The 23,911-nt window shown below is 43.4% G+C and overlaps 1 protein-coding gene across 1 annotated transcript in view; it reads left to right on the top strand.

Moving 5' to 3' along the window:
• Positions 1–11,937: 11,937 nt before the first annotated feature.
• The window catches only part of nek2 (NIMA-related kinase 2), a 28,373-nt gene continuing 16,399 nt past the window's right edge, over positions 11,938–23,911 (top strand). Inside the window, exons 1-4 of the mRNA XM_067988955.1 lie at positions 11,938–12,250; positions 13,761–13,978; positions 21,020–21,260; positions 21,674–21,756. Of these exons, the coding sequence (XP_067845056.1) occupies positions 12,125–12,250; positions 13,761–13,978; positions 21,020–21,260; positions 21,674–21,756 (668 nt within the window). The 5' untranslated portion in view covers positions 11,938–12,124. The remainder of the gene's footprint in view (positions 12,251–13,760; positions 13,979–21,019; positions 21,261–21,673; positions 21,757–23,911) is intronic.

The raw sequence follows: 23,911 nt of genomic DNA on the forward strand, positions 1-23,911 counted from the left end.
AAAACTTTGGCTATGGTTGCTAGGTGTTGTTCCTATGTGCCTCCGTGTCAAATGTACATGTGCCAAATGATGTGCTTTGCCAGCTTCTGCTGTTGAAGCTTTCTAAGTTGCAAACCTACCAGAAATGTACTCACTCAAGGAAGGACATTCCTTACAGTCCTTCAAGAATGATCTGGACAAGATTCTGACAGAGAAAGATTTCCAGTTACCGAATTAAATTTGTGGGTTGGCTGGGATTAGATGGATTTATATGTTACCAGTCAGGTAAAGAATGGAGATCCATCTACGCTGAACCATCAAACACTTCCAGGTCAGACCTGGAGCTGGGACATTGGAAAACATCTGCTAACCGAATAACTTCTCTCAGCAGCAGCAATTAGCCTCTTAGATGGAAAGATTTTTTAAAAAGACTCATAGAACACAAAAACACAAGAATCATAGAACATTCCATTTGGCCTATCAAGTCTGTACCACTTAGCCTAATCCCACTCTCCTGCTCACTCTCCATGCCCTTTAATATCCCACCTAATCTAATCCCCCATTTCTACTCTTCAATGTCCTTTTCCAAGCAACTATCTAATTCTCTTTTTAAAGTATTTATGGACTCTGCTTCAACAAGGACTTGAGACTGAGATTTCTACATTCTAACCATCCTCTGTGTAAAGATTTTTTTCTAACCTGCCCTTTAATTCTTTTTGTGATTATCTTAACTTTGTTTAATTTTTAATATTACCGTCTCTCTGACAAACGGAAATGATCAATCACTATTTACCCTATCATAACCCTTCATAATCCTGCAAACCTCTATCAGGTCACCTCTTAATCTCTTCTGCGCTACAACAACAACAACTTACATTTATATAGCACCTTCAATGTAGTAAAATGTCCCAAGGCACTTCACAGGAATGTTATCAAACAAAATTTGACACCAAGCCACATAAGGAAATATTAGGACAGGTGGTCAAAGAGGTAGATTTTAGGGAGCATCTTAAAGGAAGAGAGAGAGGTAGAGGTTTAGGGAAGGAATTCCAGAGCTTTGGGCATAGGCAGCTGAAGGCATAGCTGCCAAATGTGGAGCGATGAAAATCAGGGATGCGCAAGATGCCAGAATTGGAGGAGTGTAGAGATTTGGGAGAGTTGTAGGCCTGAAGGAGATTACAGATAGGAAGGGATGAGGCCATGGAGGGATTAGAAAAGAAAGGCAATGAGGGCAAAATTGGGCCGTTTAGCGCCCGTTTTGTAGGCACTACACGGACCCACCTAAGTCCTGAAAATGGTATCCAAGGTGCATGAGCACACTTCTGATGGGAAGTGTGCAGGATGCCATCTTGCTAAGATATTTCCGTGCACACACCTAATGACTGCAGATAGAGTGGGGAGATGAGGGTGAGGAATGTGTGCAATGCTGATATCAAGCAACCGGTGAAATTTTGTAATACCACACTCCAGCCAACACACTGTCTTAACCTCACAGCTGAACAGGACATAAACGGCGCAAAGGACTCCCCACCAAAGGGATCATGAAGTACTTATAGGCTAGTTGCTGGCTGCTGGTGCAATTGTACGTGTTTTTGGATGTTTCCATTACTTGGCTAAAGTTTCAATATTCTACAGAGAGTGGTCTGGCTGGTCTTGCAGTACTTTTCATGGCATTTAAAAAATAGTGCTGAAAAATGTTGCTTCCAGACATGGGTGGCCTGGTGTGGCTTCCTCTGGGAATTGAACATGACTGGGAGAATGAAGAGAGACTATGCAAAGCAGGACAAGCTGCTAGAAGAGGGGAAAGGAGGAGGAGGAGGAGGAGCAGGGCACCCAGCAGGAGGCCATATCCAAGGAGGGGCTTCAGGGACAAATTCTCTTAACTTCAACGACGACCAGTGCATCAGTTGTCTGGGGTTTACTAAAGAGGTCGTGACTGAGATTTCTCAACTGCTGCAGCCACAACTGCAACCTCAAAGCTGAGCAAGGACAGCATTGCCTATGGCTGTCAAGGTGACGGTGGCTCATAATTTTTGTGGCTATGGCTTCTTTCAGACTGCTGCTGGAGATATAAGCGACATCTCGCAGTTTGCAGTGCACTGTTGTATAAGGGAGGTCACTGAGGCTTTGTACGCAATGAGAAACTGATTCATCTCAATCCCTCTTGCCAGAGATAAGTAGCAGGAGTGAGCAGGAGGGTTTGCTTGTAGTGCAGGCTTCCCCATGGTGCAGGGTACCATTGACTGCATGCATATTGCCATGCATGCTCCACATCTGAACTTGGTCATATTCATGAACAGAAAGCGATTCCACTCCCTCACTGTGCAGCTGTGCGCATCATGCAGGTGAATGCCTGCTATCCTGGCAGCAGTCATGATTCTTTCATTCTGCAGCAGTCCTCTGTTCCACCTATATTTCAACCAGCACGGCAAATCAAAGGCTGGCTACTGGGCGAAAAGGGTTATCCCCTCATGAAATGGCTCATGATTCTGGTCCGGAACGCATGCATAGGTGCACAGCAGGCCTACAACGAGAGCCATGCTGCCACACGGAACATCATAGAGCAGACCATAGGCGTCCTCAAGCAGCACTTCCGCAGCCTGGACCGCTCTGGTGGAGCCCTGCAGTACTCAGCTGAGCGAGTATCAAGATTTGTCATCGTATGTCGCACAACCTGATCATTATGAGGGAACAGCAATGTTCCCTCTAATTTTTTCGGCAGTGTGCGGTATGAATTTGGGTTTGTGCACCGATATAAAGGCTGTGTGCTCAGCATTAAAAAAATCACAACTTTGAATAGAACATGTTTTTAGAAAACATTATTCAGCGTATATAACAAACAGAACAAATAAACAAAATAATGGATAATTGTAACAATTTAATGTTATATTGGCTGATAAATTTATATAATTTATGATATGGGTTTCTTAAGTTGCACTCCGATTGAGCAGACCAGTCTCGTTATATTTTATTAAAAATCATCTGAAGGGAACGATTCCAATCAGTTTTTTGTTAAATTAGCTTACTGACTCTGATTCAAACAGAAATAAATCGTGTGCAATCAGAATTTTTAAATTGAGTCAGAAATACAAAACAGCTGTCAAATCAGTCAGTGTGAATTTGGGGATATGGAACAGTTTATTTAAAGCTCTCCCCCCCCACCCCCACCCCCAACCCCAACCCCCACCCTTCATTTACGCCTCAGCAGGATTTAAAATATTATTGCATTACAATTGTACATCTTGCAGGTCTTATTAGTTTTGGCTGCCTCGACGTAAGGCAGGGAGCAGTTTGGTCATGGGTCCCACATCTGTGATTGGGTCGAGGTGCCTGGTCTGTGATTGGGTGGAGATGCCAGGTCTGTGATTGTATGGATAGGTCCGGTATCTGATTGGCCACTAACAAATACATTGGTTTCGCCAATCGGTTTATATTTTACTTCCTGGTCTGGTTTTCATGCAGCCAATCAGCTGCTGGCTGACTGCATTTCCTAGCAACACGGTAAACAATGTAGTGGCTGGGGTCGGAACTGTGGGATCAGACACTCTCCAGTACCAGAGGCAGAGCAGCCCGCCTGGAGCTGGAGCACTGGGGACCGAGGAGGCAGAGCTGGAGAAGGGCCTGGGATCCAGGCACTGGTCAGTCTGGGAGAGGGGCAGAGAGCACTGGTTTGGCATGCGGATGGAATGAGTAAGTGTGCGGCACATAGCAGACTGCTGTGTGGCCGCACACGCGCACAGCTTAGTGGAAACAGTGGGGAACAGCCCTTGCCACTGCCTATCAGGTGAGAACCTGAGCAAGAGGGAGAAGTAGAGGAAGTGGAGGAGAAGGAGGAGGAAGTGCAGCAGGAAGTGGAGGAAGAGGCAGGAAGGCTACAAGGAAGACTGGCTCAGATTATTAATGAGCGATATCAGTAACCTCAACGACACCTCCCCATTCACCAACAGTCGCACACTCCTTACCTTTCCTCTCATATGCCAATCAAATCGTCCTCCTTATGACATTGGATCCTCCCTCAACACGGAAATAAAAACCACCACCAAATGCAAATTCAAATCCACACTTATAAATGAACACATGAAATTATGTAAACAAAATGAGACTATCCACCCTTTTTCATTCCCTTAGTGCCTGTCATTCGTGTGCCTTTACCTTTCCTGCTGCTCCTACGAGGTGCATCCCCAGTAGCTGGAGCATGGGTGGTGGAAGGCTGCTGACCTTCAATTGAAGAGTGCAGATGACCTTGGAGGACAACCTCGAGCAGCTCTGGGACAGGAGGGCCTGGCTTCAGACTGCACCATCTCAGCCTGAGCTGCAGCAGAGAGCACTGGTGAAGTGGCAGGGGTGAGAGCAGGAATGTTGTCATCCTGAGAGAGGACAGCAGGTTTGTATACCATGGCACCACTGCCACTCTCCTGGGGCGGCATCTCAGCAATCCTGGTGATCTGCTAGAGAACAGATTGCTGGACTGCTGTGATGCCCTGAAAGCCCCTTTCAACAGTGGTACCCAGACCCATAGCAGCAATCTGAGTTCCAAATGCAGCAGTCAGACCTTTGATGGCACATGTTTGTGCTGCAATGGAAGCTGTGACATTGGTCATCAGATGCTGCATCATGGTGGGTTCCACAGGTGTGCTGATGGAGGTGACCACCTGTTCTATGTGGGAAAGGATAGCCTCCTAGCTCTGCGCAAAGCCCTTTGCCAAGTTGGAGCTGGACTCCTCCATGCTCCTTGATATTATGCATGGGCTTTCCAGTGCACCAAGCATTTGGTTGTGTACGGCCATCAGCCTTCTTCCGTAGCCTGGCCCATCAAAGTCATCATTGACTCCTCTGCAGCAGAACTAGTGTGCGACCGCACCCTCTGATGAACTGGCACCTGTGGTATCCTTTCCCCCCGCCCTGGCTCCTGTGCACTTGTGCCCAGTATCTCACCACGTACAGATCCCTCCTCTATCCTAGCCTCTAAAGTATGCACAGTGTCAGTTTCTGAGCTGGTAGCTGAGAGTGTAAGATCAAGTGACGTTGTGTCTTTATCATCACTGTCATCTTCCTCTGCTTTCTCTGACTGGGTAGGTTCCAGTTCTTGGGTATCTGAAATGACAAAGGGTCACGAGTTGAGTTGTGGTGAGGGGAGAGGAGAAAGTAAGAAGTGCGTGCTTACACCATCTGCAACACGTGAGTCAGAAAAGATTGTGGGATGAGGGAAAAGCAGGAAGTGAGAAGGAGGATTAGGTATGCAGAGACCTTCATCATCGATCCTTCCAGCACCGCCAGTGGCCACGGCCTCAGCGATGGCCCTTCCAATGATGGCCAGCACTGTCTCCTCCATGGGAGTTAAGACGTGCAGGAGCACTTGTCCTCCTCCAGTTCTTTCTTGCTGCCTCCTGTTACGCGCCACCTTCTCCTGCAAGAAAGAGGGAAGTGTGTCAGTGAGTGTCCTGCAAGATGTTTGGGTGATGTGACTGTCGTGGTTGAATAGCTGCCAGTGTGTGTGACCTGTGAGTTGTGGGTGGACGGCTTGCAACAGTGGTAATGTGTGAGGGTGAGATGAAGCATCTATTTTGGATGGTTCAGTACTGATTGAAACAAATTGTTGGTAGGTGGGTGATGGGGGTGTAGTGCATTGAGCAGTGGATGAGGCTAGTGGTGCAGTTGGTATGATATGCCACATGAAACGTGAACTCACTCACCTTGACAACTCGTGTTAAATCACTGAACTTCTTCCTGCACTGCACCAATGTTCTTGGCGTTATGCTCCTGGCATTTACCTCGACCGCTACTTCCTCCGACTACCTCTTGAGCATATGACTCAAGGGTCTCTTGCCCCCCTGCGGATACAGGATGCCCTTCCTTCTCTTCACCTCTTGCACCAAGGCCTCTAGTGCATCATCAGAGAATCTTGGTGCATGCTCTCTCACTGGCGCCGCCATTCTTCAAAGTATCACAGCCCAGGAATCACTTCGCAAACGAAGAAACGCGAGCCATTCGCGATATCGGGGAATCCTGCTGATGCATGCAGCCAATCAACAGCACAGGCAGTGCTGGCTGCATGCAGCAATCACTTAAAACAGCCGGCAGCATGAACATTACATGCTGCCTGCATCGCAACTAACAGGCGTTAATCACGTACCATGATCCCAGCGCCCGTTTTTGGGGGTTATCCAATTTACCCCGCCTTGGTTTCAGTCTTCCAATTATTTAATTGGGAGGAAATTTCTGCTCATCCAATACTGGATGTTGGACAAGCAGCACGACAAATTGGAGGCGGTGGAGGGATCAAGAGAAGTCGTGGTGAAGTACAACTGGGTGTAGAACCCAACCATGGCTAACAGAAGAAATTAAGGATAGTATAAGATCCAAAGAGGAGTCATATTAAGTTGCCAGAAAAAGTAACAAGCCTGAGGATTGGGAGCAGTTTAGAATTCAGTAAAAAAGGACCAAGAGATTGATTAAGAGGGGAAAATTAGAGTATGAGAGTAAACTTGCAAGAAACATAAAAGTGGACTGTAAAAGCTTCTACAAGTGTGTAAAAAGAAAAAGATTAGTGAAAACAAATGTTGGTCCCTTACAGTCAGAAACGGGAGAATTTATAACGGGGAACAAGGAAATGGCAGAGCAATTAAACAAATACTTTGGTTCTGTCTTCACGGAAGAGGACACAAATAACTTCCCAGAAATGCTAGGGAACCAAGGGACTAGTGAGAAGGAGGAATTAAAGGAAATTAGTATTGGTAAAAAAATAGCACTGGAGAAATTAATGGGATTGACAGCCGATAAATCCCCAGGGCCTGATAAACTGCATCCCAGAGTACTAAAAGAGGTAGCCATGGAAATAGTGGATCCATTAGTTGTCATCTTCCAAAATTCAACAGATTATGGAACAGTTCCTGCAGATTGGAGGGTGGCAAATGTAACTCCACTATATAAAAAAGAGAGAAAACAGGGAACTACAGACCGGTTAGCCTAACATCAGTAGTAGGGAAAATGCTAGAGTCTATTTTTTTTTTATTCGTTCACGGGATGTGGGCGTCGCTGGCGAGGCCGGCATTTATTGCCCATCCCTAATTGCCCTCGAGAAGGTGGTGGTGAGCCGCCTTCTTGAACCGCTGCAGTCCACGTGGTGACGGTTCTCCCACAGTGCTGTTAGGAAGGGAGTTCCAGGATTTTGACCCAGCGACAATGAAGGAACGGCGATATATTTCCAAGTCGGGATGGTGTGTGACTTGGAGGGGAACGTGCAGGTGGTGTTGTTCCCATGTGCCTGCTGCTCTTGTCCTTCTAGGTGGTAGAGGTTGCGGGTTTGGGAGGTGCTGTCGAAGAAGCCTTGGCGAGTTGCTGCAGTGCATCCTGTGGATGGTACACACTGCAGCCACAGTGCGCCGGTGGTGAAGGGAGTGAATGTTTAGGGTGGTGGATGGGGTGCCAATCAAGCAGGCTGCTTTATCTTGGATGGTGTCAAGCTTCTTGAGTGTTGTTGGAGCTGCACTCATCCAAGCAAGTGGAGAGTATTCCATCACACTCCTGACTTGTGCCTTGTAGATGGTGGAAAGGCTTTGGGGGAGTCAGGAGGTGAGTCACTCACCGCAGAATACCCAGCCTCTGACCTGCTCTCGTAGCCACAGTATTTATATGGCTGGTCCAGTTAAGTTTCTGGTCAATGGTGACCCCCAGGATGTTGATGGTGGGGGATTCGGCGATGGTAATGCCGTTGAATGTCAAGGGGAGGTGGTTAGACTCTCTCTTGTTGGAGATGATCATTGCCTGGCACTTGTCTGGCGCGAATGTTACTTGCCACTTATGAGCCCAAGCCTGGATGTTGTCCAGGTCTTGCTGCATGCGGGCTCGGACTGCTTCATTATTTAAGGGGTTGCGAATGGAACTGAACACTGTGCAGTCATCAGCGAACATCCCCATTTCTGACCTTATGATGGAGGGAAGGTCATTGATGAAGCAGCTGAAGATGGTTGGGCCTTGGACACTGCCCTGAGTAACTCCTGCAGCAATGTCCTGGGGCTGAGATGATTGGCCTCCAACAACCACTATGCTACCGTACCCGATGTGTATTATAAAGGATGTGATAACAGGACACTTAGAAAATATCAACAGGATTAGACAAAGTCAACATGGATTTATGAAAGGGAAATCATGTTTGACAAACCTACTGAAGTTTTTTGAGGATGTAACTGGTAGATTAGATAAGGGAGAACCAGTGGATGTGGTTTATTTGGATTTTCAGAAGGCCTTTGATCATGTCCCACATCAGAGGTTAGTGTGCAAAATTAAAGCACATGGGATTGGTGGTAATATACTGGCATGGATTGAAAATTGGTTAACAGACAGGAAACAGAGAGTAGGAATAAATGGGTCATTTTCAGGGTGGCAGGCAGTGACTACTGGAGTACCACAGGGATCAGTGCTTGGGCCCCAGCTATTCACAATATATATCAATGATTTTGATGAGGGAACCAAATGTAATATTTCCAAGTTTGCTGACGACACAAAACTAGGTGGGATCATGAGTTGTGAGGAGGATGCAAAGAGGCTTAAAGGCGATTTAGACAAGTTGAGTGAGTGGGCAAATACATGGCAGATGCAGTATAATATGGATAAATGTTATCCACTTCGGAAGGAAAAACAGAAAGGCAGAGTATTATTTAAATGGTGATAGATTGGGATATGATGATGTACAAAGGGACCTGGGTGTCCTTGTACACCAGTCACTGAAAGCAAACATGCAGGTGCAGCAAGTAGTTAGGATGGCAAATGGTATGTTGGCCTTCATTGCAAGAGGATTTGAGTACAGGAGCAAGGATGTCTTACTGCAGTTACACAGGGTCTTGGTGAGACCACACCTGGAGTATTGTGTGCAGTTTTGGTTTCCTTACCTAAGAAAGGATATACTTGCCATAGAGGGAGTGCAGCGAAGGTTCACCAGACTGATGGGATGGCAGGAATGTTGTATGAGGAGAGGTTGGGTTGAATTCGCCCGTATTCACTCGAGTTTAGAAGAATGAGAGGGGATCTAATTGAAATGTGTAAAATTCTGACAGGGCTAGACAGACTGGATGCATGAGGATGTTTCCCCTGGCTGGGGGGTCCAGAACAAGGGGTCAGAGTCTCAGGATACGGGGTAGGACATTTAGGACTGAGTGAGGAGAAATTTCTTCACTCAGAGGGTGGTGAACCTGTGGAATTCTCTAACACAGAAGGCTGTGGAGGCCAAGTCACTGAATATATTTAAGAAGGAGATGGATTTCTAGACACAAAAGGCATCAAGGGGTATGGGGAGAGAGCAGGAATATGGTATTGAGATAGAGGATCAGCCATGATCATATTGAATGGCGGAGTAGGCTCGAAGAGCTGAATGGCCTACTCCTGCTCCTATTTTCTATGTTTCTATGTCATCAGCATACATGTGGAATCTGACATTGTGTTTTGGAGGACGTCGTTGGGGGGCAACATATAAATGAAAAATACTGCAGGATGCTGAATTGTTGGAAGTGCTGTTAAACTGAGGCCATGTTTGCCTGTTCAGATTAATGTAAAAATTCTCATGGCACTGTTTGAAGAAGAGCAGATGTGTCCTGGCCAACATTTCCCTCAGCCACCATCAAATACACAGATAAACTGGTCATTCATCTTATTTACATGTGACCTGGCAGAATGCAATTGGTTGCCATGTTTGTCTACCTAACAAAGGCTACACTTCAAAAGTAATTGGATATGAAGAGCTTTGGGACATAATGAAGGTGTGATAAGGCGCTATTGCTTCTGTTGATCTCAATCCTCAATCAATGCCTTTATTCTGCCTCATGTCTGAACGCACCTCACCATTGAAACAAACAAAAACAGAAAGTGCTGGAAATACTCAGCAAGTCAGGCAGCATCTGTGGAGAAAGAAACAGGGTTAACATTTCAGGTCGATGACCTTTCGTCAGAACTGGAGGAAGTAGAAGATTTAACAGTTTTTAAAGCAAGTACAGAGCCAGGCAAATTGGGGGAGGGGGGTGAAAGAGGAAGAGATGGGGAGGAAAGAACAAAAGGGAAGGTCTTTGATTGGGTGGAGGGCAGGAGTGATTAAATAACAAAAGGGATGATGGTGCAAGGCAAAGAGGGTGGTAATGGGACAAGTAAAGAAACAAAAGATGGGTCTGGAGGAGCTGTAAATGGCAACAGCAGAACCATTACCAGCACCTGCTGTCTGAAAAAGTGTTCTCCGCAGCCTTCAACATGTCATCGATGACAATGAACACCTCGCTAAGGCCATCCCCACGCCTCCACTACTCGCCTTTAAACAGCCACCCAACCTCAAACAGACCATCGTTCGCAGCAAGTTACCCAGTTTTCAGGAGAACAGCGTCCACGACACCACACAACCCTGCCACGGCAACCTCTGCAAGACATGCCAGATCATCGACACGGATACCACCATCACACGCGAGGACATCACCCACCAGGTACATGGTTCATACACCTGTGACTTGGCCAACATTGTCTACCTCATACGTTGCAGGAAAGGATGCCCCGGAGCATGGTACATTGGCGAGACCATGCAGACACTGCGACAACGGATGAACGGACACCGCGCAACAATCGCCAGACAGGAGGGTTCCCTCCCAGTCGGGGAACACTTCAGCAGTCAAGGACATTCAGCCACCGATCTTCGGGTAAACGTTCTCTAAGGCGGCCTTCGAGACACACGACAACGCAAAATCGTCGAGCAGAAATTGATAGCCAAGTTCCGCACCCATGAGGACGGCCTCAACCGGGATCTTGGGTTCATGTCACGCTACACGTAACCCCACCAGCAAAAAGGGGAAAAAAATTATATTTTTAATATTCTCTCTCTCTCTCTCTCTGCCATTTGGGTTTCTTTCTGTCTGTCTGTGTAATTGACACAATGTATATCCAGTGTACTGGGACGTGCTGTTCTCCGTGACTGGCCTGTTTGAATAACGACAACACCTTTTGATTGGTGTGATGCTGTCCCAGCCTAGTATAAGATATGCGATTTGAGAACCTTTTCACTCATTCACCTGACGAAGGAGATAATCTCTGAAAGCTTGTGATTTTAAAATAAATTTGTTGGACTATAACCTGGTGTTGTAAGATTCCTTACATTTGTCCACCCCAGTCCATCACCGGCATCTCCACATCATGAAAAAGTGGGAGCAGTGGTTATAATATGAAATTATTGAAATCAATATTGAGTCCAGAAGATTGTAAAGTGCCCAATCGAAAGATGAAGTGCTGTTGTTCGAGTTCACCCTCCTTGCCCTTCCTCTCCTTCCTCCCACTTTTGCCTGGCACTGCACTTCCTTAAAAACTGTTAAATCTTCAACTTCTTCCAGTTCTGACGAAAAGTCATTGACCTGAAACGTTAATTCTTTCTTTCTCCACAGATGCTGCCTGACTTGCTGAGTATTTTCCAGCATTTTCTGTTTTTATTTCAGATTTCCAGCGTCTGCAGTATTTTACTCTTGACTGAAACAATCAATACTGGGAGTAGTGTCTTAATATCAACCCACTTCCCCTGGTGTGTCCTTTTTATTATGTTATGGTTAAAGTTTTTTAAAAAACTTTTTTTGCATTCATCATTTCCAATAAATCATCCCTTTTCCCCAGAATTATAGTTCTACTATTTGCTGAGATCTTCAAAGAGCCATCCTTGTATTCTAAAATATGAATTTAGAAATTGAATCAGCCAGCCTCCAACGACAAACTAACGTGCACTTTCAAAATTTCCTGCATGAATCGTAACCAAAGCAAGTTCTGAAATCCGAAACCACGAGTGAAGTCTGTTGGCGTTTAAATTCCGCGCGCTGCTCCCGCGCCGCCGCCGTTGCCAAGGGATCCATTTGTTGTGCCCATATGAACCTATCAAAACTCGGGACGCCGAGGCCGACCGACCAATCGGAATGGAGCGACGCCAGATTTTAAAGTTTGTCGCTTGGCTCCCGGTGACGCGAACCCGGCACAGGCCGCTGGGCGCCGGTTACAGTTGGTGTCGCGGACCCGACACTGGCTGCTCGACATCGGTTACACAGAGTCATCACACTGCTCACAGGGAGAGCCGCAGTCAGGCCTGGGCTCGCATGGATACCATGCCCAAAGCGTCGCCTTGAACTAATTTTGGATTTCGATGCCCACGGCCATTCGTCTCGTAGGGAAAATGCCGTCTCGCCTGGAAGACTACGAACTGATGGAGAGTATCGGCTCCGGCTCTTACGGCAGGTGCCAGAAGATCAGAAGGAGGTCGGATGGGAAAGTGAGTGAAGGAGGGTTTGCTCCAATCTGGCAGTCAACCCGTCGGCTAAACAAGCCTATGTAACTAAGCAGTTCAACTGCGGTTTCCCCAGCCTCACTAGTGTGTGTGTGTGTGTGTGGGGGGGGGGGGGTCTCAAGGAATTTTTAAAACACTCGCCGGGGCCATTTGAACCACAATGGAGAAGGTCGGGAGAGGCGTAAAGCCGCCCGCCGACTCTGGTCCCATGTATTTTTGGAGCTCTTAGCAAATGACTTCCCGTTCCTAGGCCAATTGGAAAGACCATTACCCCATTGGATGATGCTTGACTGTTGGTCAAACAGCCCCTTTCCCATCTCCCAATATTTTATAGCTGGAAGTGTTCAAAGAAAATGAAAACACACACATTGTTTTTTTTAATGCCTCTACGATTTTTCTTGCAGCAGTGTCTGGGAGATTAATCTTTAATTCCTGGAGACTTGCTCCAGGACAACCCTGGGAGGTTGGTAACCCTATTGGCTGGTGTTTCCCGTTTTCAGATTACAAGTGGGCTCTGGGCTTTCACTGATGCTTTCCAGAGTGTGGAGGGTGAAGTCTGCTCAGTGAGGACCTGGGTGAGGTGGAATAGGATACCAGCAGCGGAGTTTTGCATGAGCTGAATTTTATGGAGGATGAGAGGTCAGTCAGGAGCGCTTTGGTGTAATTAAATCTGGACGTAACAGGTGAGGATGAGGGTTTCAGCAGCCAATGTGTTGAGGTAGGGTTGGAGGTGGGCAACATTACGAGGTGGAAGTTACAGTGGTATATGATTGACTGACATGTTATTTTGGATTGCAGTGGGTATCTAAATGGACATGTGTTAGGGTATACTGTGTAATTCCCATTGATGATTCATAACTGACTTAATTGTTCCAGATAATCATTTGACAAAATTGTCATTGATTGCTAGAAAATCAAAAATTCTATCGCACATTAGTGTTGTTAGCTCCCAAATGTTATTTATCCCTGCTCAAAATAAAGGGTGAGATTCCTTTCCTCTTCCTCCTGGGTCTTCCCTAAAATTGACTGCTGGAAGGTACGTGAATTGTGTTGAATGACTTCTCTGTCCCTTTGCCAGTTCCCAGAACCTGGCCTTTGCTTAGCATTTCCACTGAATGGCATACTGAATTTGTATATAGGATTATAGATTGTGTGGATTTATATGGCTTTGATCTTTCGTTGGTAGTTGATTAATGAAACATGGGTAGCACAATTGTCACAAGTAGAACTGCCTCAAACATCTACCTTGCATGGTGCTCATGTAAAAGTTGTCAAGTCAAAGGAATCCTGTACAAAATTTCAAAAAATGTAACTGCTTGAAAAGATTATATTTGACTGAGTACTTATGTAAAATGCAGCAAAACTTCCTGAATAGTCAGATTATAAACAAAATCCTCTAATTTCAACTTTAAAAGAGAAATATACTAACCTATCTTTGCATGCCAAACTACTGTGGTCTGACTGAAATGGGTGTTTTCTTCACTAACTTTTGTAGGTCCTGGTCTGGAAGGAGATGGACTATGGATCAATGTCTGAGGCAGAGAAACAAATGCTTGTGTCGGAGGTGAACTTGCTTCGTGAACTTAAACACCCAAACATTGTTCGATATTATGACCGTATTATTGACAGAACAAATGCAACATTGTACATAGTAATGGAGTTCTGTGAAGGAGGAGACTTAGCCAGTCTGATTAACAAGTGTATACGAGAAAGGTAAAGTGTTATAATGGATGGATATTACGTTAATACAGTAAATTAGAAAATAGCGCAAAGGACTTCATGCAATCAAGCTGCCAGTAAAATTAATTTTGCTGTGGCAATGATAGTAAAAATCTTTCCCATCTTTACAGTATATTAACATTGCTGTTTGAATCTGGGATCTTGCTGAAGAAATTACACTATGTACAGGCACTGATGCAATATTGCATACATATGACATGGGTTTTTATTTTCACTGGCCAAGAACATAAGTTAATGAAAATTAAAATAATTATCCATAATTCATTTTTTTTAGAAAGATGCACCATGTCACAACGGCAGGGCTTCTAAATATAAACTTCTTTCCTCTTTAACTCTAATAACTAGGGTATAGTTTTTGAAAACCTTTCCCAAGCTTACTTGCTCTTGATTAATTTTGCAGTCTAAGTCTTAAACAGCAACCTGTTGAATTCAATTAGAGTTTCCTAAAGTGAAAATTCTGTGGGATTTGTGTTCAAATGGACATTGAACTACAGAACTTGAAGGAAGTGTGCTTGCTCCCAGAAACTACTTTGTGTGAAGGATAAACTACTGGAATCATAGTGCCAAAGGTAGACCAAATGTCAGTTGTAATTGCTTTTTTAAATGACCCTTCCTATACTAATGTTTGATATGTAATGAGTTAGAAGAGCAAGTGATTGACCTTGAATTAACTTGGTGCTTGGATTTTGGTTTTGATTCATTGTGGTTTCTTGTGTCCTTTTTTAAACAGCCATACTGTGTTTCTCCCCTGACATACTTATGTGTCATTGAGGACAATCCAGGAGAAGGGGAGCGTGCTTGACTTGTTGCTCTTTTAATTTTATTGTATTCGGGATGTTGCTTGAAAAAGTGAATTTCAGACTTTTCTGTATTTTGAGGAGGGAGTGGAATGCTGCAAATCAGGACACTCCTGAGGACTCTCTGTCCTAATTTCTAAAGGATTATATAAATTATCAAAAGAAAAACATTTTTAATATGCAGCAAAATAAACAATTAGTGCTCAGTCAGTCACAAATATGGAGGGATCAAACTTAAATATAAAATCCTCAAGATACTGTACTGTGTGCTATGCCCAGCCCCAGACAGACAGTAATTTGCTGCCATTGTGATTCCCTTTGTATCTCTTAGTTGGTTGCTGTACAAAGTTTGGACTTGATTCAAGACACTTCAGTTTGGTGTATAACTTAGTCCAAAACCCACCTGAACTTTAGTGTTACATTCATAGCTGTATATTAATATTATGACACCTATTACAAGCCATAAGTAATTGCACTCACTATGCGGTTGAGTCAGAAGCTGGGTCCTGTTCTCCTAAAGTGACAGCTAACTAATCTACTCCCTCTCTTTTTATATAATCCTTCTTGTTTTTACCTTTTTCAGACAATTGTGGCATTCTAGTCATTAAACAGCTGCAGAGGCCCCTCTCTTTTCTATACTTTCTCAAGGTTGTAGACTGAATTCACTCTTTGTCCAGTATTTTCTATTACCCTTCTACTTTCTTAACCTTTCTGTCCTGGCTGGTTTGCTCAAAAACATGTTTTCTCGTGGCTTTATGTCAGCAAAAGTCTGTTCAGCTACTTGACTGGCTGTATGTACTAACTCAGACTAAAACCTGTATGAAGCGCATTTATTTTCCAACGTTGATCTAGGAAGTAATTTTTGTCATGATTTTTAAGCTGAACTTTTTTTTGAACTTGGAGGCTGTGTTTCTATATTGTATAGCCCAACTTTGGAGGCAGCATGTGTAGCTGAACCAGTCTCTCCTCACTGTAACCACATTGCGACCGTTTCTATCACCTATTTGTACATGGGAAAAGTGCGACTGGACAGCTAATGGTTCTGGAGTGGGAAATAGATGAAGTTTGATGTGGGGACAAAGGTTAAAATTCCAGCATGACAGCTAGGCCAAAGAGAAACCTGGGACTGAGGTTTTGGGCTCAGACCTGTAATTCCAGTACAACCATGGGCCTGGATAATGTTGCCAACCAGTATGGGGTGCTCTTTTTGATTATTTAAACAGATTGTTTTAAAGATGGGTGTATTGAACTTAACTCAGGTGGCATTTTACACGATACCACTAAAATACCATTTCTGATCTACTTAGATATAACACACACACACACTTCAAGGGCATTTTCTGTTTATGGTAAAAGGGGCACCTGAGTTATTGAAACATAATTAACAGTGAGCGTAATTCATTCTCTTGTTTCCTCCCCCCCCCCCCCCCTCCCAAAATAATTCAACCAAATATAGTTGGGAAACAGGTTTTACTTCCAAATTATATCAAACTTGAGCAAAATGTTTTTCAGTTCAGGGTGTTCAGCTCATTTGAAAAAATTATGTGCTTTGAGATTTTTTTTAATCCCCATCAGCAAGGTAATAACTTGCTGTACTGCTTCAAATGTCAAGTCAAGTTTTAGTAAATATGCTGAATGTGCCAGAGCCACCCGTTCTATTTACCATGATCATTGTTTTGTTTTTTTTGGTGTATTGATCTATAGTTAATACAGTTCACTTTTCCATGTGATCCTTACCTTGAAAAAGAACAGATACTTTTTCAAATTTTAACTAAAAATTGATTAATTTTAAGTTTGAAAATATTATGTTTTATAATACTAATCCTAACCCAAATGATTTTCTATACAGAGAAGTGCAAAAACAATAGGGCAGCAATAGTAGTGGATTTCAATTACCCTAATATTAACTGGGATACAAGCAGTGTAAAAGGTATCGATGGCACAGAATTCTTAAAATGCATTCAGGAGAACTTTTTTAGCCAGTTCGTAGCAAGCCCAACAAGAGAGGGGGCAGTTCTGGACTTAGTTTTAGGGAATGAAGCTGGGCACGTGGAAGGGGTATCAGTGGGAGAGCATTTTGGCGGTAGTTATAATAATTCAGTTAGATTTAGCATAGTTATGGAAAAGGACAAAGATAGACCAGGAATAAAAATTCTCAATTGGGGAAAGGCCAATTTCACTAAGCTGAAATGTGATTCAGCAAAAGTATACTGGAAACAGCTACTTGAAGGTAAATCAGTGTCAGAACAGTGGGAGGCATTTAAGAAGGTGATAGTGAAGATTCAGAGCAAATATGTTCCCTCAAATCTAGAGCCCCCTAATGTCAAGGAGCATATAGGGTAGGATAAGGTTAAAAAAGGGAAGCTTACGTCAGATATCGAGAGCTCAATACTGTAGAAAGCCTAGAAGAGTATAGAAAGTGCAGGGGTGAAATTAAAAAGGAAATTTAGGAAAGCAAAGAGAGGGCATGATAAAATAATGACAAGTAAAATCAGGGAAAACCCAAAGATATTTTATAAAGTCATAGAGCAAGAGGATAACTAAGGAAAGAGTAGAACCTATTAGAGACCAAAGAGGTAACTGTGCGTGGAGGTGGAAGACGTGGGTATGGTTCTTAATGAATAGTTTGCGTCTGTCTTCACAAAAGAGGGAGATGATGCAGACATTGTCGTTAAGGAGGAGTGTGAAATATTGGAAGAAATAAACATAGTGAGAGAGGAAGTATTAAGGGGTTTAGTATCTTTGAAAGTAGATAAATCGCCAGGCCCGGATGAAATGTATCCCAGGCTGTTCAGGGAAGCAAGGGAGGAAATAGCGGAGGCGCTGACCATCATTTGCCAATTCTCTCTGGCTACAGTTGTGGTACCGGAGGACTGCTTACGTACCATTGTTTAAAAATGGAGAATGGGATAGACAGAGTAATTACAGGCCAGTCAGCCTAACCTTGGTGGTTGGCAAATTATTGGAAAAAATTCTGAGGGGCAATATTAATCGTCCTATAGAAAGGCACGGATTAATCAAGGATAGTCAGCATGGATTTGTTAAGGGATGGTCGTGTCTGACTAACCTGATTTGAATTTTTTGAGGAGGTAACAAGGAGGGTTGATGAGGGTAGCACGTTTGATGTAGTCTACATGGATTTTAGCAAGACTTTTGACAAGGTCCCACATAGCAGACTGGTCAGAAAAGTAAAAGCCCCTGGGATCCAAGGGAAAGTGGTAAGTTGGATCTAGAACTGGCTCAGTGGCAGGAGGCAAAAGGTAATGTTTGGGTGTTTTTGTGACTGGAAGGCTGTTTCCAGTGGGGTTCAGCAGGGCTCAGTACCAGGTCCCTTGCTTTTTGTGGTATATATTAATGATTTGGACTTAAATGTTGGGGGCATGATTAAGAAGTTTGCAGATGATACAAAAATTGGCCGTGTGGTTGATAGTGAGGGAGAATGCTGTAGAGTGCAGGAAGATATCAATGTACTAGTTAGGTGGGCAGAAAAGTGGCAAATAGAATTCTATCTGAAGAAGTGTGAGGTAATGCACTTGGGGAGGGCAAACAAGGCAAGGGAATACATAATTGGTAGGATACTGAAGTGTAGAGGAACAGAGGGACCTTGGAGTGCATGTTCACAGATCCCTGAAGTTAACAGGACCGGTAGATAAGGTGGTTAAGAAGGCATACGGGACACTTTCCTTTATTAGCCGAGGCATAGAATGTAAGAGCACAGAGGTTTTGCTAGAACTGTATAAAACACTAGTTAGGCCACAGCTAGAGTACGGAGTACAGTTCTGGTCATCACATTACAGGAAAGATGTGATTTGCACTAGAAAAGGTACAGAGGAGATTTATGAGGATGATGCCAGGACTGGAGAATTGTAGCTATGAGGAAAAATTGTTTTTGCTGGGGTTGTTTTCTTTGGAACAGAGGCGGCTGAGGGGAGATTAATTGAAGTGTATAAAATTATGAGGGGCCTAGATAGAGTGGATAGGTGGGACCTATTTCCCTTAGCAGAGAGGTCAAAAACCAGGGGGCTTCGATTTAAAGTAATTGGTAGAAGGATTAGAGGGGAGTTGAGGAGAAATCCTTTCACCCAGAGGGTGGTGGGGGTCTGGAACTCACTGCCTGAAAGGGTGGTAGAGGCAGAAACCCTCAACTCATTTAAAAAGTACTTGGCTCTGCACTTGAAGTACTGCAACCTACATGGCTACAGACCAAGAGCTGGAAAGTGGGATTAGACTGGATAGCTCTTTTTTGGCTGGCACAGACACGGTGGGCTGAATGGCCTCGTGCTGTAAATTTCAATGATTTCTACGCAAATAATAATCATTGTGCTTGAATGAACTTGATATCTTTAAAGTGATCTTTGCAAGGAAGACCCTGTTAATTTGCATGTCATGCTAAAGAAAGTGTAATTAAGCTGTTTTAATCTTTTTGTTTCAAACTTAAGGGAGAAGGGAATTCCACATTTATAAGTAAAGTGCTTTCCCATGAATGGTTTAATGTTCTATCATGAAACTTTATTTCAAGATTCCAGCATTGTCACTAGTATTTTAGTAAAGCATAATTGTGGGCAGTTTCCAAACTGTGTAAAAAACACAATGGTACAATTAGATTTTTTTTTTCTCCCTTCAAACTTGGGTGGGATCTCGAGAGAGCATTTTGAGTGAATCTTAACATTAAGGATGATTTACTGGTGGTTGCAGATTAGTCACTAGTGGTAATGGTCCAAACAATTTGAGTGATTAATGAAGGGTCCAGATATGCAAACCACTAAAAGTAGTGATGCAGGTTAATAAGGCCATTTTTTAAAAAGGCAAATGAAGCACTGGGGTTAATTTCTAGAGGGATAGAATTGAAAAGCAGACAAGTTATGTTAAGCTTGTATCAAATCTTGGTTAAACCACGCTTGAAGTACTGTGCACAGTTCTGGCCTCCATATCATAAAAAGGATATAGAGGCATTGGAGAAGGTACAAAAAAGATTCACAAGGATGATACCAGAACTGAGAGCATATCCTTATCAGGAAAGGTAGAACAGGCTGGGGCTGTTTTCTCCAGAAAAGAGAAGGCTGAGGGGTGGCCTGATTGAGGTCTCTAAGATAATGAAGGGGTTTGATAGGGTCGACGTAGAGAAAATGTGGGGGAGTCCAAAACCAGAGGTCATCAATATAAGATAGTCACTCATAAATCCAATAGCGAATTCAGGAGAAACTTCTTTACCCAAAGAGTGGTAAGAATATCGAACGCGCTACCATAGGGAGGGAGTTGTTGAGGCAAATAGCATAGATGCATTTAAGGACACGAAAGTGAAAGGAACAAAGGGTACACTGATAGGGGTAGATGAAGTAGGGAAGGAAGAGGCTTGTGTGGAGCAATAACGCTGGCATAGACCAGTTGGGCCGAATGGCATGTTTCCGTGCTGTCGACTCAGTGTTAGCGTATCATACGAGAGCTGCCCTGATGCTTCGCCATGTTTATCTAGAGTGCAGCTGAGCCACACAAAACAGGAAGGTCCCAGGTTTAATTCCTGGTCTGTTGTACATGATCTGATCTAAGTTGTGGCAGCAGTTAGGAGCTGCAGCAGTTAGGAGCTACAGCTGTCCTGTGTCCTTCAATTTAGGATGGGGAAATTGTCCAGGGTTCCTCTGCTGGAAATGAGTGGATGTTGGGTGGGAATAGCATCTGGCTCAGCAGTGTTGCACCTGCATTCAAATAACCTGCCAACACTTGGTGCCAAAGGTCACACGTGAATAATAGCCAAAAGCAAAAACAGAAAACGCTGGAAACACTCTAGGTTAGACAGCATCTGTGGAGAGAACAGAGGAGTTACCATTTCAGGTAGACCTTTCGTCTTCCAGCATTGCAGATTTACTTTTATGAATTTTATATATTTATGAATAAAAAAAGCCATGTGGAACCATACCCCAGCAGAATGAACGCTTTCAGGCAGAAAATTGGGGGACAAGAAAAAGTTAAGAGTAAAGTATGGTAACATCCTAGGGTACATTATTTCCAATATGCTAAATAAGTATGCTGACAACACTTAATATGCTGCAGCAAATGATAATAGATAAGGATTATCCCTATGGCGTGCATAGTGTTGTCTGGTTTCAGATTATTTAAAACTTCTGAACTGCAGAAATATTATGAATTTGTTAATTATATACAAAGTTATTTTTCTTTTTTGTTTCCTTTATTAAAAAAAAAATCCATAAATGTCTTGCAGGCGGTATTTAGAGGAAGATTTTGCCCTGCATGTCCTTGCTCAGATTGCTCTGGCCTTACGAGAATGTCACAGACGCAGTGAAAGTGGTCGCACAGTGTTACACCGAGATCTCAAGCCTGCTAATGTTTTTCTTGACGTACAGCATAATGTCAAACTAGGTGATTTTGGCTTGGCTAGAATTTTGCAACATGACACTAGTTTTGCCAAAACATTTGTTGGCACTCCATATTACATGTCTCCAGTGAGTATACATTTTTGATTATAATATATGGCGATAGATGCAGTAACCAATGTTAGTAACGCTGAAAACAATATTGTGTTCCTATTTTTCGCATATCGAATGTTACCAATACTTCTGAATTTCAAAGATTGGGTAACCCTGGGGCATGATGCTTTGTTGTTTTGCTGGAAAAAATTATCCTTTTTCAAAAGGGAAGTTTTCTGAATATAGTTACCATCTAAGGGTAATCAAGTCTTCAATCTAATTTATGTAATAATTAAGTATTACATTACTATGCTTGTCATTACTTTGAGATGTTCTCTAACTTGCAATAAAGTATTTCCACTAACTAGAATGGGTGGATTAAGAATTAGCATGATTGTATTACTGGGCATGTACATTTACATTGACCATTTGTTTGTTTTGATGTGCAGGAACAAATTAATCACCTGTCCTACAATGAGAAGTCTGACATATGGTCCTTGGGGTGTTTGCTGTATGAACTTTGTGCGCTTTCGTAAGTACTAAGGCTGTTCTAATTACAGTATCTTCTGTTTTCATTGTGAGCCTGCATTTTAATCGACTTATCATTATGATTCCTATTTTATGTCTTTCTCCTCCAATTCTTGTTTTAAATGGACAATTTTCTTAAGTGGGGTATATTTTGTGTAGTCTGACTCTCTGAAGCTTTGCAAAGTCCAAGGGGTGGGGGAGAAACACACTATTTTCTTTTCTTATGGAGTCCCTGAAGCTTAGAGATTACATGGGAGTGGGGGGGGGGGGATGATATCTAACTTGGAAGGTTTCCTGCTTAACCAGATAGAAAATGTGTTTCCTCCAAATACAAATAGGTTCTTTCGACAGATGACAGACATGAACCGTTGGCCTCCATTATGCTGAAAAGAGGTTACATAAAGCTGGATAGTTCAAACTCACATATATCAAGTAGGAAAAATCTAAAGTGACTTTGGATATTTACCAACAAATTGAGGGGGGAGAGAAGAGGGTCTTGGTTGTCTCCATGTGGCCTTGCAGAACAATTTTCTGACATCACCCATAAGGAATAAGAAAAAACATGACGGATTGGAGTTTCAAAAGTGGTTCAAGTCTCCAGCAGCAGTACTGTCTGCTTTTCCAAGGTTCATCAATTATGTGACATCAGCATAGGATTCAGACTGCTACTGAAATAAACAAAAAAGAACTTGCATTTATATAGTGCCTTTCATGACCTCAGGACATCTCAGCGTGCTTTACAGCCAGTGAAGTACTTTGAAGTGTAGTCACTTGAAATGAAGGAAACAAGGCACCAATTTGCACACAGCAAGCTCCCACAAACAGCAATGAGATAATGACCAGATAATTTTTTTTTTAAGTGATGTTGATTGAGGAATAAATATTGGGATCTTTTATGTCCACCAGAGTGGGCAGGCGGGGCCAACGTCTCATCCGAAAGGTGACATCTCCGACAGCGCAGCAATCCCTCGGTACTGCACTGGGGTGTCAGTCCAGAGGCGAGAGTGACCACTGAGCCGTGGCTGACATCTGTTAATTACTGCAATTAATCATGTAGTTGTGAAGAGCGTGCTATGCCCTTTGCTTTCCAACTGCAGTATTTAATATCTTGGGAAACTTAAGACCACTGGTGGGTTACCTTCTTCGTTAAGAGGGTGTAGTGATGACAAAGGGTGGCTGTCAAGTTATTGTAGCTGATGGCATACGTGCTCTGAGGTGTCATGCGCAAGAAGGATATTGCTAACCATGAAGCCTGAGACCAGGTCTGTGACTATTATAGAATCTTACAGTATGGAAGGAGGCCATTCAACCCATCGTGCCCGTGTTGGCTCTTTGAAAAAGCAATCCAATTAGTCCCACTCCCCTGCTCTTTCCCCATAGCCCTGCAATTTTCTCCCCTTCAAATATTTATCAAATTCCCCTTTGAAAGTTACTATTGAATCTGCTTCCACCACCCTTTCCGGCAGTGCATTCTGGATCATAATAACTTGCTGCGTTAAAAAAAATACTTATCTCCCCTCTGGCTCTCTTGCCAGTTACCGTAAATCTGTGTCCTCTGGTCACTGACCCTTCTGCGACTGGAAACAGTTTCTCCTTATTTACTCTATGAAAACCCTTCATGATTTTGAACAACTCTATTAAATCTCCGCTTAACCTTCTCTGCTCTAAGGAAAACAATCCCAGCTTCTCTAATCTCTCCATAGGGCAGACTCTGGTAGATTATGTAGCCAATGAATTCCTTCCTTCTGCAGTTGAAGTCATAAACTGATGTTAGCCACTTGTTCATTAAGCTGATAAGGTAATTGCAAAAGGAAGAACAACTACTGGGCAAAATCAAAAGGTATTTAAAACGTACTTAAGGCCTCTTTGGAACAATCATGATGGTACCAAGTCATGAGGCCAGGAGGGTCATTTGAGCAATGAAGTGGATTCAGTGAGTTGTATTCATCCATAAGGACATGCAATTATGCATGTCCTTATGGATGAATACAACTAAAGTCATTTTTTAATGTGAATCATGATGAAAAGGGTTCCTCTGGCCTGATGCTAAAGACTGACCAGTCTGGTGTTCTCCAACAAACTTGAGGGCATCCTTGGAGTTCTGGAAAGAGCGCTATATTGATGCCTGACCCAACAGACAATAGTGAGGACCCACTTGT

This window comes from Heptranchias perlo, chromosome 8, assembly GCF_035084215.1.
Source record: "Heptranchias perlo isolate sHepPer1 chromosome 8, sHepPer1.hap1, whole genome shotgun sequence".
Taxonomy (NCBI): Eukaryota; Metazoa; Chordata; class Chondrichthyes; order Hexanchiformes; family Hexanchidae; genus Heptranchias; species Heptranchias perlo.